The sequence below is a fragment of the Mobula birostris genome, chromosome 5, assembly GCF_030028105.1.
Source record: "Mobula birostris isolate sMobBir1 chromosome 5, sMobBir1.hap1, whole genome shotgun sequence".
In the NCBI taxonomy this organism is placed as follows: Eukaryota; Metazoa; Chordata; class Chondrichthyes; order Myliobatiformes; family Myliobatidae; genus Mobula; species Mobula birostris.
This window is the reverse complement of record NC_092374.1, coordinates 34,177,941-34,197,839: the sequence shown is the minus strand read 5'-3', so window position 1 is coordinate 34,197,839 and position 19,899 is coordinate 34,177,941. Positions and strand designations below refer to the sequence as shown.

The following is a 19,899-nucleotide window of genomic DNA, read 5'->3' as shown; positions in this document are numbered from 1 at the left end:
TCTACTGAAACTTACAAAACTCTTAGTAAGCTTGGATGGATGGATGCAGGTTAGAAGTTTTTCCATCTGAGTATTCTATAGAGTTTGACCCAAGCAAGAGTATCAGAATCGATTAGTGTCAATAGACAGAAAAAAATAATTTCTCAAATGTCCACCTTAAAAATGTACTTATATGAACTACTATCCAAGGATGGAGTTAAAGAAACGCCGCATGTTTTTGCATCATTTACCAAAAAATATAAAAGATTTCAGCCTATCTACCTATATTAATCATTTAAATAAACTGCACACAGGCAAAAAGGAAAGAAGCAAAATAGATTAGTGATGTACAGAAAGTGGCTAGCTTCCAAATAAGGAAATTACCAAAGATCACACATCAAAGTTGCTGGTGAACGCAGCAGGCCAGGCAACATCTCTAGGAAGAGGTACAGTCGACGTTTCAGGCTGAGACCCTTCGTCAGGACTAACTGAAGGAAGAGTTGTTTGCGTTTTTAAAATTATCAAAGATACTGATTTTAAATAATTATCAAAGTACATATATGTCATCACATACTCCTGAGGTTAATTTTCTTGCAGGCACTCACAGTAAATACAAAGAAACACATAGAATCAATAAAAATAAATGCACACAACAAAGACAAACAACCAATGTATTTAAAAAATGAACTGTAAATACAAAAAATAATAAGTAAATAAGCAATAAATATTCAGAACAAGAAATGAAGAGTCTTTGAAATTAAGCACATAGGTTGCGAGATCAGCTTAGTGTTGGGGTGAGTGAAGTTATCCTCTCTGGTTCAAGAGCCTGATGGTCAAGCAGTAATAACTGTTCCTGAACCTAGTGGTGTGAGTCCTGAGGCTCCTGTAGCTTCTTCCTGATGGCAGTAGCAAGAAGAGAGAATGCCCTGGCTGGTGCCTAATCTCAGTTGCTGTCCATAATCTGAAGGCTAACATTCATATATTGAACTTTGTTTAGTAGAATTTTACCTGCTTGAAGGAAACATCTGTTAACTATTACTTTGAAACAGTCCCTTTCTTCAATTCACAATGAAGTGGCACCACCTGGTGGCTCAAATTATATTTACAGTTTTAAGCAACGCATCACTTAATCTACAAACCTAGTTGTGCAGGTAATTGCAGGCCAAATAGAAATTACCATTTCACCATAGGTGATGGAAGAGCTACTTGATGTCAATAAATTTGATTACCTTTCATCAGAACTGATGAGATAAAGTTCTCGAAGGATGGAGTAGTGCAAATGCTCAAATTGAAACTGTAGGAGACCAACACAAAACAGTTAGGGTAAGTGGGTCATTTTGATATAGAAAGTTTAATAACTAGTGGGGTGCTACAGAGATTAGTCTGTCTCAAAAATTTACTACTTTGCTACATATTACTAATAATAAATTAACATCTTAGATAAAAGGACTGAGAGTATTGTACCCAAATTTGCTGATGATAGATTGATAGGCAGATTGGCAAGATATAAAGTTGTCAGAAAAGATCCAAAAAGTAATATAGACAGACAAGTGGGTAAGAAGTCAGCAGATGGGAAATGTAAAGTTATCCCCTTTCAAAAGGATGAAAATGCAAATTGTTTTAAATGGAGTTCAATATTTTGTTCAATGGTTTGCAAAATACAGTAGTACAAAGAGATCAGGAGGCCCCAGCACATGAAATACAAAGAATGATATGCAGGGTATAACAATTAGGACAATGAATTAAAATGTTAGCCTTGATTGCAAGGAACATGAAACATAAAATTAGGTTGGTTGAATTACAATTTTAACAGGGCACTGAAGAGTTAGGAGTACCATGGACAGTTCTGGATTTTTGGTAAAGGAAGAAGGATTGCAAATTGACTGTATTGACCACTATCATCCCAATACTGAAGCAAAATAATGTATTTTAATTGCCCTGGTGGCTCTAACATCTACCATCATGAAGTACTTCAAGAGGCTGGTTATGGCACACATTAATTCCAGCCTCCCAGGCTGCACTGCAGAACAAGTCCACAGCAAAAGCCATCTCTCTGTCCCTACGTTCATCCCTGGAGCATCTGGATCATAAAAGACAACTACAGCAGACTATTAGTTATTGACCACAGCTCTGCCATTAATATCATAATTCCAAGCAAACTCATCTCCAAGTTCCTAGACCAAGGGTCCAACATGTCCCTTTGCAAATGGATGCTTGATTTCCTGACAAACAGACCACAATCATTAAGCCATAATTATCTTCAACACTGGTACCCCTCAAGGCTGTGTCACAGCCCCCTACTTTACTCCCTATACACAATTGACTATGTGACCAGAATTTGCTCCAATTCCATCAACAGGTTTGCAGGTGACACCACTGTACCGGGCCAAATTTCAACCATCATTAGGATAGTCAAGGCCTGATCAGAAATAGTCAGCATGGTTTTGTGTTTCGGAGGTCAGATATGACAAATCATTTGGAGATTTTCGACGAGGTAATGAAGGGAATAAATGAAGGCCTTTGATAAGGTTCCACACGGCAGGCTCATCTGTAAAGGGTAGGTCACATGCAATTCAGGGAGAGCTAGCAAGGTGGATTCAGAATTGGATCAATGATAGGAAGCAAAGGACTACAGGTGAAAGCTGATTCTTGAACTATGTCTCTGGGGTCAGTGTTGGGAACCGTTATTTATTATTTATGGATTTGAATGTACTGTATATGGCATCATCAGCAAGTTTGCTGATGATACTGAAATAGAGGGTTTTGTTGATAGTGGAGCACTTTACAATGAACTACAGAGATCTTGAACAGTTAGGAAAATGGGCTAAGGAATGGCAAATGGATTTCAACTTAGATGTATCAGGTGACGGATTCTGAACATGCAACCCAGCTAGGACCTATATAGTGAATGGCAGGGCAATGACAAGTATTGTGCAACAGAGGGACCGGGAAGTACAAGTGCACAGTTCACTGAAAGCAGCCACGCAGATAGACCAGGTGGTGAGAAAGCTTGCTGGCCTTCACCTGCCTAAGGTCTGCAGCTGCTGCAAACCATGTACAAAACTCACCTCAAAACCTAACTCTAGGCTAGATTGCATGGTGCTGCATATACAGGTTTCCCTGCTATCTGAAAGTAGAGCGTTCCTATGAAATCTTTCGTAAGCTGAAATGGCGTAAAGCGAAGAAGCAATTACCATTAATTTATATGGGAAAAATTTTTTGAGCATTCCCAGACCCAAAAAATAACCTACCAAATCATACCAAATAGCACACAAAACCTAAAGTAACGTTAACATATAGTAAAAGCAGGAACGATATGATAAATACACAGCCCATATAAAGTAGAAATAATGTATGTACAGTGTAGTTTCACTTATCAGAATGGGGAAGATTTAGCCAAAACTGATTTGTATGAAAAAAATTGGCACGTACACGCATGCGCACACACCTGCCCGCACAAGGCTTCATGGTCATGGTAGTCTTTCTCGGGGTAAACACAAGCTTAAAGCGGGCGCCTTTTTTCATAATAGCAAAAATCCTCCGGGTTTCTTTCCATTAGCGAAAACAGGTACTAATGTAGGTCCTTCATAAAAAGCAAAGTGGCGTAAAGCGAACTCTCGTAAAGCAGGGGACACCTGTACCACATCATTTAATCATTCAGCCACTCAACATTTAGCAGCAGAAAGTGACTCGTTATGAGATAGCTCAATTGTATAAACCTTCAATTGCTATTGTCTGTTGCATAACAGTGAATGCTATCACTGCTAATTGAGGACAAGGCAGAACCCTGTGATTGCAAGCCAGTAATCCATAGGAGCAGAAATAGACCAGTCGGGCCATCGAGTTTGCTCTGCCATTCCATCATGGCTGATTTATCAACCTTTTCAACACTAGTCTCCTGCCTTTCCCCCATAACCTTTGATTAGTAAAGACATCAAGAACTTATCAACCTCTGCTTTAAATATACTCAATGACCTGGCCACCACAGCTATCTGTGGCAATGATTTCCACGGATTCACCAACCTCTGACTAAAGAAATTTCTCCTCATCTCTTCTAAAGAGATGTCCTTGTATTCTGAGGCTGTGCCCTCAGATCCTGGACTCCTCCCCTACAGGAAACATTCACTTCACATCCACTCTATCTAGGCTTTTTGATAGGTTTCAATGAAACCCCCCTCATTCTTCTTAACTCCATCAAGTACAGGGTCAGAGACATTAACTGCTCCTCACATGTTGAGAGGACATTATCAAAGTTTGTATACATTATACAACCTTGAGATTTGTCTCCTTACAGGCAGCTGCAACGCAAGAAACCCAAAAGAACCCATTTAAAAAAAACAAACACCCAACATGCAGAGAGAAAATACAAACAATAAACAGCATTCAGAATGGAAGTGAGTCCATGGACATGAAGCCCAGAGCAGACAGAACAGGCCCACAGCCTCAGCGCAGCGAAGAACAGAGCAAATATTGTGGAGCAGCAAGCAGAACTGGCCTAACCCTCTCCTCTGTTCCTGACACCCTGCATTTTCAATCCATCTGGCTCACTGTTTAAATCATCCAAACACTGGGTCGTTCCTCGCTCTAAGACCTCAAGCCCCGTAGCATCAATACAGTTTGGGCCTGAGCCCCGTAGCATCAATACAGTTTGGGCCTGGACCGTGCCGCCATGTTTCAGCCTTTCCAAATCAGCCCAGCACTTAAGATCAGTCAGACCTCGCTCTTAGTTTAGGTGAACGGACTCTGAAACTCCTCTGCCCCGCCTTTTCTACACTTTGCACACCCTGACTCCGTCTCAAGTGTGTCTTGACTTATTCTGACCACTTCTTCTGAGAGATGCCTCACTTGGACTTTGTATCGCACCCGCGTGCCTCGACCCTCAAGGCAGCCTCATCTTTACTTGCCTCTTCATTGTTTGCAGTGATCATTTACCATAACTTTTTTTAATGTATTTAATTGCATTTCTTGCGTTGGGAACCACCAGTAAGTCGTCACCCACCCTCGGTAGTACCACCTTCAACCAGAAGATAAAAGATACTAAAGAAGGATTGAGATGCACACACTAACTATTGGACAACTCTTTATTAAAGCTAAGGTGTAATTGGCTGCTTTTCTTCAGATTAAATGCAACTTACAGACTTTTATTGGTTATTAATGCTTGTAAGAGTGTCTTGTGATTGATGAATTTTATCCTATGTACGCAAACAAGCAATTAGAAAGTGTGAAAGATTTCAATTGGTCAACAACTGTATAAAAGTGACGATTCTGAATGCAAGTTTTCAAGCATTTCAGTGACGAGCCTGGACTGTTCTCCTTGTGCAAAAATAAATAAAGTGTGATTGGGAAATGAACACTATCAGTCTAGTTGATTGGCAAAAATAGTTGAACATTGTGGGAATAATTCAGGAAGTAATGAAAACCATTTTGGCTGTCTGTTCTTGCTTTACTCTAACTTCAATCCGCAAGAGTGAAACCACAATCACTGCCACCATAAAAGCAATAAACGTTAGAGGAAGCCAACAGGCCAGGCAGCATCTATGGAAAAAAGTACTGTCGACGTTTCCGGCCGAAACCCTTCTGCGGGTCTGAAGAAAAAAGCTAAGGAGTAGATTTAAAAGGTGGGAGGAGGGGAGAAAGAATCTGAAAGGGAGGGATTTCACCAGGCCCTGAGCAGCCAAGCTCCTCCCCTGGAACTGCATTCTAGCCGGCATTGCTTAAACACATGCCTGTGAGCATCTGTGCTTTATGTCGATTTATTTTGAGCATCCGTTAGCAAGACAAGTTCTAAGGTATCGGAAAAGCCTAAAAGAGCTTGTAAGGGTGTTACACTTAGCGTAAAACTAGACGTGATAAAGCGTTTCGATCGTGGTGAACGAAGTAAGGACAAAGTGAGCTTGGCTTGTGGAAGTTGATGAAGATGATGTTGAAGAGGTTTTGGCATCCCATGACCAAGAACTGATAGATAAAGAGCTGATGCAATTGGAAGAGGAAAGGATAACAATCGAAACCGAATGCAGTAGCAAACGGACCGAAAGTGAAGTCGTCCAGGAACTGAACGTGAAGCAACTGCGTGAGATTTTCGCTGCAACTGATGATGATTGCAGAAAAGTACGACTTTAATTTTGAAAGGCTACGTAGGTTTAGGGCATATCTGCAGGATGGTTTGAGTGCTTACAAAGAACTGTATGATAGAAAAATGCACGAGGCTAAGCAGTCAAGCATACCGTCATTTTTCAAGCCTTCCACATCAGCCACAGCAGACAATGAACCTCGACCTTTGACATCGAGGCAGGCAGACATAGAAGAAGATGACCTGCCTGCCCTGATGGAAACAGACGACAATGAGATGACACCCCACTGTCCCACCACCCCAACCTCCGACGACTCAGCCTAACACACCATCATCACTGTGCTCGCTGTCTTCCTGATTCCGGTAAGTGATACTACACTGTACATACATTATTTCTACTTTATATAGGCAGTGTATTTTTATGTGTTATTTAGTATGATTTGGCAGCTTCATAGCTTAAAGGTTACTGGAGAGAGTGTTTCTGCCAAGAGCACATGCGCCGAGTGTTTCTGCCGAGAGCACATGCGTGAAATTTTCGCTACGGTGGACAGTGCAGCAATGATTGCAGAAAAATATTTCTACTTTATATAGGCTGTGTATTTATCATATCATTCCTGCTTTTACTATATGTTACTGTTATTTTAGGTTTTATGTGTTATTTGGCATGATTTGGTAGGATATTTTTTGGGTCTGCAAACGCTCACAAATTTTCCCCATATAAATAAATGGTAATTGCTTCTTCACTTTATGACATTCCAGCTTACAAACCGTTTCATAGGAACGCTCTACCTTCGGATGGCGGGGAAAACCTGTATCCTGTATTGCATTGTACCGCTGCTGCAAAGTTATAATAATTCACCATATGCCAGTGATATTAAACCTGATTCTGATACAGCAAGTCCTTTGCAGGTGATCCAGTTGTGTCCAGTTGGCTTTGAATGTCAGTCTTACATATGATTAAAATTAATACAAAAAAAAAGTATAGACTGACCAGAACACAATGCTTTGACACAACTTTGTTCATTTTGCCTTTAGATCCTGTATAGCGATTAGATACTTTGAATGTTGTTTAAAATATTGTTGTCTATGCAAAATAATCTTTAGTTGTTTCGGCAATATTCAAAAATTTATGTACGTGTTAAGCAAGCATTTATTATCTGCCTCTAAATGCTCCATCATTTTCCATCAGGGCGGAGGTTCCAAACCCTCTTTATGCCATCGAGCCTTACCATTAAACAATGGGTCCATGACCACAGGTTGGGAATGCCCATTTTAAGTGTCTAAGATTTATAACAGATAAGGATTTCAATACTGCTGCATTTGTAATCAATGCAAGCAACTAAAACCTTTTTTCCCCCAAATTTATATTTAATTTAGCATAACTTGCTTATTTTGGAAGATAGATAGATCCCAAAGGAAAATACAGTGTCACAGTAGCATTACCAGTGCACAGAAATACAAATATTAGAAAAGAAGAAAGAAAGAAAAAGAAATAAGTTACCTCAGTCTAACAGGAGGGATCATCACCTTCCCAGCTATAGGTTGACTCATTATAGAACCTAATGGCTGAGGGTAAGAATGACCTCAAATAGCGCTCTTTGGAGCAGAGCAGTGGTCTTAGTCTATTACTAAAAGTGCTCCTCTGTTCAGCCAAGGTGGCATGCAGAGGGTGAGAAACATTGTCCAGAATTACCAGGATTTCTGTAGCGTCCTTTGTTCTACCACAAATATATTGTACACTATTAGAATAAAAGGATGAAACTTTTCACTCCTCATTATTACGATACGGTCCTAAAGCAAATCAAAAGCAATGCGCACAAAGTGCTGGAGGAACTCAGCAGCTCAGGCAGCATACATGGCAGGGAATAAACAGTTAATGTTTCATCAGAGCTGGGAAGGAAGAGGGATGAAGCCAGAATAAGCGGGTGGGAGAAGGGGAGCAGTGCAAGGTGATAGGAGAAACCAAGCGAGGGAGGTGAGAACAAAGTAAGAAGCTGGGGGGGAGTGATAGGTGAATGAGATAATGGGTTAAAGCAGCAGCAAGCTGAAAGAACAGGATAGTGGACCGTGGAAAAAGGGAAGGTGGTGGGGGCACCAGAGAGAGGTGATAGAGAGGTGAGGAGAACAAAAACTGTGAGAGGAACTAGAATGGGGAATTGAGAGAGAGAAGCGGGAGACAGAATAATTTCACATAAGCTAGAGAAACCGATGTTTGTGCCATCCGGTTGGAGGCTACCCAGACAGAATATTACGTGTTGCTCCTCCACCCTGAGCATGGCCTATTCATGGCATTAAAGGCCATGGACATGTCAGAATGGGAATAGGAAGTCAAGCTGAAATAGGTGGCCACTGGGAAATCCCATCTGTTGTGGTAAGTGGAGAGAAAGTGATGAAGCAGTCTTCCAAACTACATCATATCTCACTGACGTAGAGGAGGCCATATCAGAAGCACCAGATACATACAGTAGATAACCCCCAACAGACTCACAGGTGAAGTGTCTCACCTGGAAGGACTATTTGGGGGCCTAAATTCTGGAGAGGAAAGAGGTGTAAGGGTAGGTGTTCCACTTGTCCCACTAGCAATGATATATGCCAAGGAAATCAGAGGGGAGAGATGCTAGTTCGGGCGATTTTGAATCAGAGCAGCCTGCAGATTAGAAACACTGAGCTGGACAGAATTATGTCTTTTGATTTTTGTGTTTTATATTCTGTGCTCCTCGCTCAGGATTTTTGTTGCCATTTGCACAATTTGATTTTTTTGCGGGGGGGGGTTGATTTTATTCCTTTGAATGGGTTCCATGGTTCTTCTCTGTTTTGTGGCTGTCTGTGGGGAAGGCGAATCTCAGAGCTGTTTGCTGCATGCACACTTTGACAATAAATGTACTTCAAATCCATTAAGTAGGGAAGGTAGTCATGTAGAGAGCAATCCCTATGGAAAGCAGAGAGGGGGTGGGGGAGGGAAAGATGTGGTTAGTAGTTGGATCCCATTGTAGATGGCAAAAAGTTATAGAGAATGACGTGTCTTTCTCCACCCATCCACCTTCCCCTCACCTACTTTCACCTGCCAGCTGGTACTCCTCCCTTCTCCCCCAACCCTCTTATTCTGGCTTCTTCCTCTTTCTTTCCAGTACCGATGAAGGGTTTCAGGTCGAAACGTTGACAGTTTATTCCTCTCTATAAATACTGCCCGATCTGCTGAGTTAGTCCTGCATTTTGTGTGTTGCTCAGGGATTCCACTATCTCTGGAGTTTATTATCTGAAATAAATGATTGTTTTTCCCAAAAGACTTACCAACGATGTATCCAAAGACATTACATTGACTATACATCCTGTGGCAAAGAACGTAAATGGCAAGACTGAAAACTTGTGACATATTGCAAGGGATCAGAATCTCCACGTTGATTTTGTTGTATTTCACACTAGCATATTGTTAATACGCTTGTTTGAAATCATAATTTGAAATGCACTGGACACGTTACTCATTTCTCTAAAATCCTGCGTTACAATCAACTGACAACACACACGTTTAAACTAATTATCACAAAGTTTTCCAAGAAATCTATGCGCCTTCTATAATAAAACGACAGTCAATCAGGTTTTTGAATGCCATAAAGGAGAAGGTCAAACTGACTGACTTACTTCTTGTAGTCTGCGCTGAAGAGCCGAAACGCTGCGCCGGTCACTGTTCCTGAAGTCATTGCCGTCGCTTCTTGGCCCAATTCGGTCGATTCCCCTCCCAGGCCCCGGTCCCCCTGATCGTTATATGACACGTTGTTACTGGCCATAATTCAGCTGGTCCGACCCTTCCGCGTCGTTGGCACTTCGCTATGAGTCCGGCAGCAAATATTTAACTTGAAGCTTTTTTAAGATTTACTTAGAATTTTCTTCTTCTTTCCTTAATCTGCTAGCCCCTCTCAAAAAAAACCGGAAACCCTAGAGCAGGGTGAAAGATCACGTGTCCCTGGATCATGTGACGCAGTCGCTGCCTTGGAAATAGTCTTCCCGCCCAGCAGAGGACCGAGGGGGGGTTAAAGTTATCGTAACTCTGAATGGGTATCGGTAAAGTACAAGTAAAAGGTAAATTCCTGAGGGAAAACAGTCAGATTTAAGGAGAGTTTTCAACAGTTCTTCTCAATTGATACACCCAAAGGTGCTGGTGAATTTGAAAAATGGTTATGCATATTGATCGTTGTTGCTCCTTGCACTTCTCCCGGAGTTGTCTCCCATTGAAGGTCGAGTCCACAGTGGCTCTAGATTGGGGTACCTAACCTGGGGTCTATGGACCCCGCGGTTAATGGTGGGTGTCCCTTGCTCTCTATGGACAGAATTCACACTGTGATTCAGGGTGTAGCTCTTTAACCACTGGTCACATTGGCACACAAACCTAACTAAAGGGTCTGTAACAGAATCAATCTCAGTGTAGTCTTGTGCAAGATTATGTTACTGCCCCAGTTTTTAAATCTATTGTTCCTTATACTACAGTTTACCTGTAAAAGAGTAATGACTGAAATGGAATCTATCTACAAGACTAATGAGAAACTGTTCAGCTTACTTAACCTTAACCCCTAAACCAAGGTCAGTACTCAAAGCTGCAATGTCTATTCAGAGGCTGAGCTCCAAGTCCTCACTGACTCAGACACTGAAGCATTGTCAACATTCAAAAGAGTTTCCAAAATTTCCTTGAAATGATACAAGATCTCCCATTGACTCCAGGAATCAAGCGAATAGGTGACAGCAGGGCCTCGCTTCCAGATCAGCTTAATGCCTTCAATGCTCACTTTGATATTCAAAGCACAGGGAAACCATCACAAACTCCCACATCCCTCGATAATCCTAAGATTTCAGTCTCTCAGGCCAATATGCGAGAGAGCAGCCTTCAGGAGGATGAACCCACGGTAAGCATCTGGCCCAGGTGGGGTATCTGACCAAGTACTAAAGACTGTGCTGATCAACTGGCTGGAGTGCTCACTGAGATCTTTAACCTCTTGCTTCAACTGTCTGAGGTACCCACCTGTCTCGAGCAGGTTTCAGTTATACCGGTGTTTAAGAAGTGTGTGATGACCTGCCTCAATGACTGTGGTCCAGTAGCACTTATCCACAGTGATGAAGTATTTTGAAAAGTTGGTGATGAAACATATCAACTCTTTCCTGAGAAGTGACTTACATCTGCTCCAATTTGCCCACAGGAGCAACAGATCCACAGCAGATGCTATTTAACTTGCTCTTCACTCAATCTTGGAACATCTGGACAGCAAAGATCAGGATGCTCTTCATCAACTATAGCTAGGCATTTGATATCATTATGCCCTCAAAACTAATTAATAGGTCTTAAACCTCCTTGGGCAATTGGATCCTTGATTTAACCAATTTCCCCCTGGGATCAATAAAGTATGACTATGATTTCCTTACTTGCAGGTCCCAGTCAGTTTAGATAGGCAACAACATCTCCCCTACAATCTCCATCAGCACAGGTGCACCACAAGGTTGTGTGCTTAGCCTGCTCTACTCATTCTACACTTATGACTGTGTGGCTAAGCACAGCTTCAATGCCATTTTCAAGTTTGCTGACAACACTACTGTTGTAGGCTGAATCAAAGTTGGTGATGAATCTGCTTGTAGGAGGGAGATTGAAAATCTGTCTGAGTGGGGCCACAGCAACCACCTCTTGCTCAATGTCGGAAAGACCAAGAAGCTGATTATTCACTTCAGGAGGAGGACCCCAGCGGTCCATGAGCCAGTCCTCATTTGAGGGTCAGCAACTTTAAAATCCTCAGTGTTTTATTTTGGAGAAGCTAACCTGGGCTTGGCATATAAGTACAGTTTCTAAGAAAGTATGGCAGCACTTCTACTTCCTTAAGAGTTTGCAGGGATTTGGCATAACGTTTAAAACTTCGGCAAACTTCAATGGGTGCATGGTGAAGAGTAGATTAACTATGGTATGGAAACACCAAAGCCTTTGAACTTGTCGTGGATGTGGCCCAGTCCATCACGGGTAAGGCCCTTCCCACTGAGGACACCTACATGAAACGCTGCTGCAAGAAAGCAGCAACCATCATCAGGGACCCTCACCACCCAGGACATGCTCTCCTCTCACTGCTGTCATCAGGAAGAAGGTACAGGAGCCTCAGGATCCACACCATCAGCTTCAGGAACAGTTAATACCCCTCAACCATCGGGCTCTTGAACCAAAGAGGATAACTTCACTCAACTTCACTTGCGCCATCATTGAAATGATCCCACAACCAATTGACTTATTTTCAAGGACTCTTCATCTCATGTGTTCCATATTTATTGCTTGCTTATTTATTATTATTATTATTTCTTTATTTTGTATTTGCACATTTATTGTCTTCTGCACTCTGGTTGAATGCACAAGTTGGGCGGTCTGGCATTGATCCTGCTATGGTTATTACTCTATAGATGCATTGAGTATGCCCACAAGATTGTATATGGTGACAGAAACATAGAAAACCTACAGCACAATACAGGCCCTTCGGCTCACAAAGTTGTGCTGAAAATGTCCTTACCTTAGAAATTACCTAGGACTACCCATAGCTCTCTATTTTTCTGAGCTCCATGTACCTGTCCAGGAATCTCTTAAAAGACCCTATCGTATCTGCCTCCGCCATTGTTACCGGCAGTCCATTCCACGCATGTGTACTTCGATAATAAATTTACTTTGAACTTTGGAATTTCCAACTCATGACTGCTCAAGGTATAGAAGGAGAATTCAGATGGGCTTGGAAAACACTTTCCGTGTTTTTGAAGTACAATATCCCAGTATAAATGGCAAAGGGAGCATACCACATCAGAAACTACTCGCCGGCTTATCCCTTGAGACTCCTCCAACCCTTCCATGCTGATGCCTGTGGGTCACATTTTGGTCTCGTCTCTCACCTTAGACTTAACATCCTCAATCACAGGAGACCACCTAAGAAAACGATTAATAAAAGACTCATGAATATGGTAAACACAAGAGATTCTGGAAATCCAGAGACACACACGAAATGCTGATGGAATTCAGCAGGTGGGTAGCGTCTATGGAAATGAATGAACATCAATTTCTCCTTCCAGAATCAGAATTTCAGGCTGAGACCTTTCTTCAGGACTGGAAAGGAAAAGGGAAGATGTCAGAATGAAAAGGTGGTGGGGAGAGGAAGGAGGGCAAATTAGAAGATGATAGGTAAAGCCAGGTGGGTGGGGAGGGGAGAGGAAGTGAAAAAAACTGGGAGGTGTCTGGTGGAAAAGGCAAAGGGCTGGGGAAGAAGGAATCTGGTTGGAGAGGAGTGGACTATGGGAAAAGGGGAAGAAAGAGGGGCACCAGGGGAAGGTGAGGAGAAGAGGTAAGAGGTGAGACTGGGGAACAGGAGAAGAGAGAAGGGGGAGGGGAACATTTCTGGAAGGAGAAATTGATGTTCATGCATCAGGTTAGAAGGCTAGATGGAATATGGAGTGTTGCTCCTCTACTCTGAGTGGTCTCCTCATAGCGAGGCCATGGACTGATATATTAGAACAGGAATGGAGATAGGGAGTAAAATGGTTGGCCACTGGTAAATGTTGCTTTTTGAGGATGGAGCCTAGGTACTCAACAAAGACCCCCAATTTACATTGAGTCTCATCAATGTAGAGGAGGTCGTGTCAAAAGCACTGGATTATATAGTCAACCCCAGCAGATTTACAGGTGAAGTGTCGCCTCATCTGGACTGTTTGGGGCTTGAATGGAGGTGAGGGAGGAGGTGAATAGGCAGGTGTAGCATTTCTGTCGCTTGCAGTGATACGTGCTAGGAGGAAGATTAAAGGGGAGGGATGAATGGGCAAGAGAATCAAAGTGGGAGTGATCCCTGCAGAAAGCAGAGAACTGGGGGGATGTAGGTAAAGATGTGATTAGTGGTAGAATCCCATTGAAGGTGGCAGAAGTTGTGGAGAATGATATATTGGATGTAGAGGCACATGGGTGGTAGTTGAGAGTGTGAAGAACTCTGTACCTGTTAAGGCATTGGGAAGATCGGGTGAGTGTGGATGATCTGGAATTGAAGAAGATGCAGGTGAGGCAGCACCCATGGTGAAGGAGGAGGACATCTTTGATATCCAAGAAGGAAAAGCCTCATCAGTGGAATGAAAGTAACTGCGAAAAGGGAATAACATTTTTACAGGAGACAGGGTGGGAAAAGCAGTAAGAATCGGTAAATTTATAAAAGATATCGGTAGACTGTTTGTCTCCAAAAATGGAGACAGAGAGATCGAAAAAGTGGAGGAAGGTGTCAGAAATTAATTTAAGGGCGGGGTTGAAGTTGGAGGCAAAGTTGATTGAATGGAGGAGCTCAGCATCAGTGCATGAAGCAGCACCAGTGCAGATGTCATTGTCTTGTAGAAAGAATTGGGGAGCATTACAGGGGAAGGCTTGGAACATGGACTGTTCCACGTAGCCAATGAAAAGGCAGGCACAGCTGGGGCCCATGGCTTCCCCTTGAGTTTGAAGAAAGTGAGAGGAGCCAAGGAGAAATTGTTGAGGGTGAAGACCATTTCTGCCAGACGGAGGAGAGTGGCGGTGGAGGGGAACTGGTTGGCTTTTTTAAACCATCTTATTTGGGGGCTAGAAGTGTAGAAGGACTGGACATTCAGGGTGAAAATGAGGCAGTCGGGACCAGGGAATTGAAAGGTGTTGAGATCAAAAGCATGTGGTGTCCCGGATACAGGTGAGAAGGGACTAAACCAGCATCATTGCCTCTTTTGAAGGGTGAGAAACAATATTTAGGGGTGTTGTTAAACTTGATAAAGGCATTTAAAACAAAAAAAATGTTAACTATAAAGCTGCAGGCATTTAGAATAAAAGTAAGGTACATTTTTTGCAAAAACTTTAGTAGTTTAGACAAATCTCTTGTTAAGTTCTTCAGAACACATTTAAAATGAAACACAAGATGGCACTGTATTCCTAGCTCCTGGAAATCAAGTTTTTGCTGCTGGAAAATACAGGTAAACTGCTAAACATACTGGAGCAGCAATTCTGACAGTGATGCAGGGACCATTCCCAGTGGAACCATCCAGCATTGATTATACAAAGTTCTATCATTTAATTACCTCAGTAAAAAGACAGACTTAAGTCCATTTAATCCCTCAGAAGCATCCACAACAGAAATTTGTGATATTAACATGCCATGGATTTTGGAAAGTGTCTCAAAGCATTTAATAAGTGCATCACCAAACAAAATTTGATTCCAAATCATATGAGAAGGTTTAGGGAAATATACCCTAAAGCTTTGTCAAAGATGTAGCTTTTAAGGAATCAATTAAAGACCAAAAGACACACCTTGGATTCTTGTTAATTGTGACTAGTACATTTTGGCCCTGTTAAGCAGCTGTCCCAACTAGCCAAAGTTTCATGAAAATAGTTAAAAAGGTATATAAAAAAGACAAACTATCATCTAATTGAGTAACAAATTATGCTTTTAAGTCGAATACAGAACAATGCTACTGTGGAATCATAAAACTCTGATTTAGTACTTAATAGCTATTGACAGAGGTATTCTTCCAGTGTAGGCTGTCATGCTCTTTGATTGACTGTCAATGAACAAGATCAGCACAGACATCTCGAGCAGATAATGGACTGCCTTCATACAATGTTTTTGACAATTGCATCCTCCAAATCTTCATTGTTTCACCGTAACATTCAAATTCTTCATAGTCCCTAACTTGTTGAAGTAGTGAAATTGTTTCATTTTCACTCCCAGACGTTTATGGCATCACCAAGCCTGAATGCTCAAAACTGTGGTGAGCAAAACAATTCTTAATGTTTTACAACTTATTTCTTGCCAATTATCAGTGATTAAAGTCACTGCTTTTGGAACAGAAACACACAACTGATGCTATTTAAAAATTGTTCACTCCAAGAATGGTGTAGTATCTAACAGCTACGCAAATATACACTACCGATGCTAGTTAGATACTGTAGGGCCTGTCCCAATAAGCAGCATAGTGTTCTAATAAATGAAGGAAACCCCAGCTAATTTCTTGATTAGCTTTTGTTCTTTCTTTTTCAATATTTTTATTATTAATATCTACATAAAGAATACAGAGTACAAGAACTATATTGTAAGTCAAAAAAAAGATAAAATAATACCAATACATATTTGAATCACACTTGCAACCTCATTACTCTATATTCATGTAAATTAAATTAAATCATAAAATTGAAATATGATAATTTTATTATTATACAGAAAAAAAATCTAAACCCACTACCAAGATCAAAACTGCTTGGTAAGGAAAGAAAGAAGGAAAAATAATCCTTATCATATAGAGAAATGTGATACTAGCCAACATATGTACTTTAACAACAAATCAAAGATTTTGAAAATAGTTCAAAAATGGTCCCCACAATGTGTGAAAGTCTTGGCTAGATTCAGAAATTGAACAACGGATCTTTTCTAAATTTAAACATGACATAACATCATGTAACCATTGAGCGTGAGTAGGCGGAATGACATCCTTCCGTTTAAGCAAGAGTGTCCTCCTAGCTATAAGAGAAATAAACGCCAAAATGTGCAAATCAGATGTCTCCAGAATAATATCTTTTTCTCCAACAATACCAAATAAAGCTGTCAAAGGGTTAGGCTGAAAATTTACTTTGAAAAGTACAGAGAAAGTTTAAAATATTTCCTTCCAGTATTTCCCAAGACTCAGACATGTCCAAAACATATGAATTAGTGAAGCTTCTCCATTATTACATCTATCACAAAAGGAAGATATATCCAAATAAAAACGAGATAGCTTATCCTTGTTCACGTGGGCCCTATGGACCACTTTAAATTGTAAGAGGGAATCGCGGGCAAATAACGATGAAGTGTTAACCAATTTAAAAATTTCATTCCAAGTTTCCTCAGAAATTGAAGTCTGTAAATCTAGTTCCCAAAGATTTTTAATTTTGTCTAAAGGAGCATTTCTCATTCCCAGCAACATACCATAAATATTAGATATTGAACCATTATGAAAAGGTTTCAAATTTAAAATTACATCTAATAAGTTATTATCGGGACTTTTAGGAAATGTATATAATTGAGATCGCAGAAAGTCTCTAATTTTTAGATATTGAGAAAAGTGGGTTTTTGGTAAGCTATACTTAGCTGATAATTGCTCAAACGAAAAGACACTTCCTCCAACAAACAAATCCTGGAAGCATTTAATACCCAATCTATCCCATTTTTTAAAAACTAGATCGGTCATAGAGGGTTTAAAAAATAATTAGAAAGAGTGGGACTAGAATAGAAAATCTCAATAAACCAAAATATTTTCTAAGTTGTACCCAGATCCTCAAAGTATGTTTAACTACCAAATTGTCAGTTAGTTCACTTAAAGGTAAAGGAAGTGAGGATCCAAGAAGAGAAATGATAGAAAATTTATTAACAGAGTTAGCTTCTAAAGAGACCCATACCAGACAGTCCTCACAGTTGATAAAATATGACCAAAACGTAAGGTTTTGTATATTGACTGCCCAGTAATAAAACCTAAAATTGGGTAAAGCTAAACCTCCATTCTTTTTAGCTTTTTGAAGATGAACTTTATTTAATTGAGAATGTTTATTTTCCGTATATAAGAAGATAGAATAGAATCAAGAGAATCAAAAAAAGATTTAGGAATGAAAACGGGTAAGCCTGGAAAAGGTATATAAATTTAGGTAAGATATTCATTTTAATAGAATTAATTCGGCCAACCAACAATAACGAAAGAGGTGACCAGTTTGATAGTGCCTTTTTAACATAATTCAGTAGGGTAAGAAATTTTTCTTTAGGTGTTTATAATTCTTAGTAATTGTTACACCCAAATAGGTAAATTGATTCTTACAATTTTAAAAGGAAAGTTAGTATTAATTGATACCAAATTATTCAAAGGAAAAAGTTCACTCTTATGTAAATTCAGTTTATATCCTGAAAATTGACTAAAACAGGAGAGCAAAGAAAGCACAGAAGGTAACAAAGTCTTGACATTAGAAATAAAAAGCAATAGGTCATCAGCATTGAGCAAAACTTCGTGGGTAATACCTCTTCTTAAGATACCAGTAATATCATTAGATTCTCGAAAAGCAATGGCTAAGGGTTCTAAAGCCAGATCAAAGAGCAAATGGCTCAGGGGACAACCTTGTCTAGTTCCACGTTGAAGTTTAAATGGTTTGGAATTCTGAAAATTAGTAAGAACCCGAGCAGAGGGAGATAGGTAAAGTAATTTAATCCATTGAATGATATCGGGCCCAAAATTAGGTTTTTCTAAGGTTCTAAGTAAATAATTCCATTCAATCCGGTCGAAAGCCTTCTCAGCGTCTAAGGATATCATGCATTCCGATATCTCCTTAGAAGTAAAATAAATAACATTTAATAAATGATGAATATTAAAGTGGGAATATCGATTTTTAATAAATCCAGTCTGATCATCAGAAATGATAGATGGTAAAATATTTTCAATCCTACGAGCCAGAACTTTGGATAGGATTTTAGTATCAACATTAAGTAAGGAGATTGGTCTATATGAAGAACATTCAATTGGGTTCTTATTCTTCTTAAGGATAAGCAAAATAGAAGCTTCATAAAAAGATTGTGGCAACCTATCCAACTTAAAGGAATCCGAAAAGACTGAACATAGATGAGGCATAAGCAGTGAGGAAAAAACCTTATAGAATTCTCCAGAAAAACCATCAGGACCTGGAGCCTTCCCCGAGTGCAATGAACGTATAGCCTCGGCAACTTCCTTATAAGAAATAGTTTGATCCAACTGTTCTCAGTTATCAAACAGAAAGTGTAGGAATGTTTAATTGGTCTAAAAAATTATTCATTGCAGTAATATCTTTATGAGGGTTGGAACTATAAAGGTTAGAATAAAAGTCTCTAAAAGTATCATTAATTTCTAAATAGTCAGTTGTCCTATCATCATTAGCTTTGCAAATTTCTTTAATTTGCCTTCAGCTATAAAGGTTTTTAATTTGTTAGCCAACAATTTACCTGTTTTATCTCCATGAATATAAAACTGACTTTTATCTTTTAAGAGTTGAGTTTCAATTGGATAAGATAAAAGAAGATCATATTTAGTTTTAATTTCAACTCGCCTTTTATATAAAGCAGGATCTGGAGCCAAGGCATATTTTTGGTCTAATTGTTTCAACTGATTAACTAATTCAATTCTCTCTTTATTAGCTTTTTTCTTAACACTTGCAGTATAAGAAATAATTTGTCCTCTAATATAAGCCTTGAAGGCATCCCATGTAATAAGACTATAAGTCTCTTCCAGCATATCCTCTTCAAAAAAAAGAATAATTTGTCTCTCCAGAAACTAAAAAATCCTTATCAGATAGCAAAGTTAGATTAAAACGCCAAAACCTATTTATTTGAGGGAGACCAAGGAGACTTAAAGATAAAAGCACAGGAGCATGATCTGAGACAGCAATTTATTTTATATTTACAGGATCGAACTAATGGAATCATTTGGCTATCAATAAAAAAAAATCAATCCTGGAATAATTGTGATGGACATGAGAAAAAAATGAATACTCCCTGTCTACTGGATGTAAAAGATGTCAGACATCAACAATACCACATTTCATTAGAAAAGATTGAATAAACAAAGCTGATTTATTAAGTGTCGCTGGTTTAGAAGATGACCGGTCTAAAACTAAATCTGACCAGCAGTTAAAGTCTCCTCCCATCACCAATGAATAAAGACTCAAATCTGGCAAAAAAACGAAAACAAACGCTCAAAGAATCCTGGATCATCTATGTTTGGCGGCATACAGATTAGCAAATACCTGTAATTTATTATCTAATTTTCCTGACACTATAACAAAATGGCCATTAGTATCAGACACTATG

At 39.9% G+C, this 19,899-nt stretch overlaps 1 protein-coding gene across 3 annotated transcripts in view; it reads right to left on the bottom strand.

The window, feature by feature from the left end:
- Positions 1-10,010, bottom strand: part of ap3b1a (adaptor related protein complex 3 subunit beta 1a) — a 242,475-nt gene extending 232,465 nt beyond the window's left edge. For all 3 annotated transcript variants that reach the window (XM_072257854.1, XM_072257856.1, XM_072257857.1), the window contains exon 1: positions 9,689-10,010. In XM_072257854.1, coding sequence (XP_072113955.1) covers positions 9,689-9,834 — 146 coding nt within the window. In that variant the 5' untranslated portion in view covers positions 9,835-10,010. The remainder of the gene's footprint in view (positions 1-9,688) is intronic.
- Between the last annotated feature and the right edge of the window lie 9,889 nt (positions 10,011-19,899).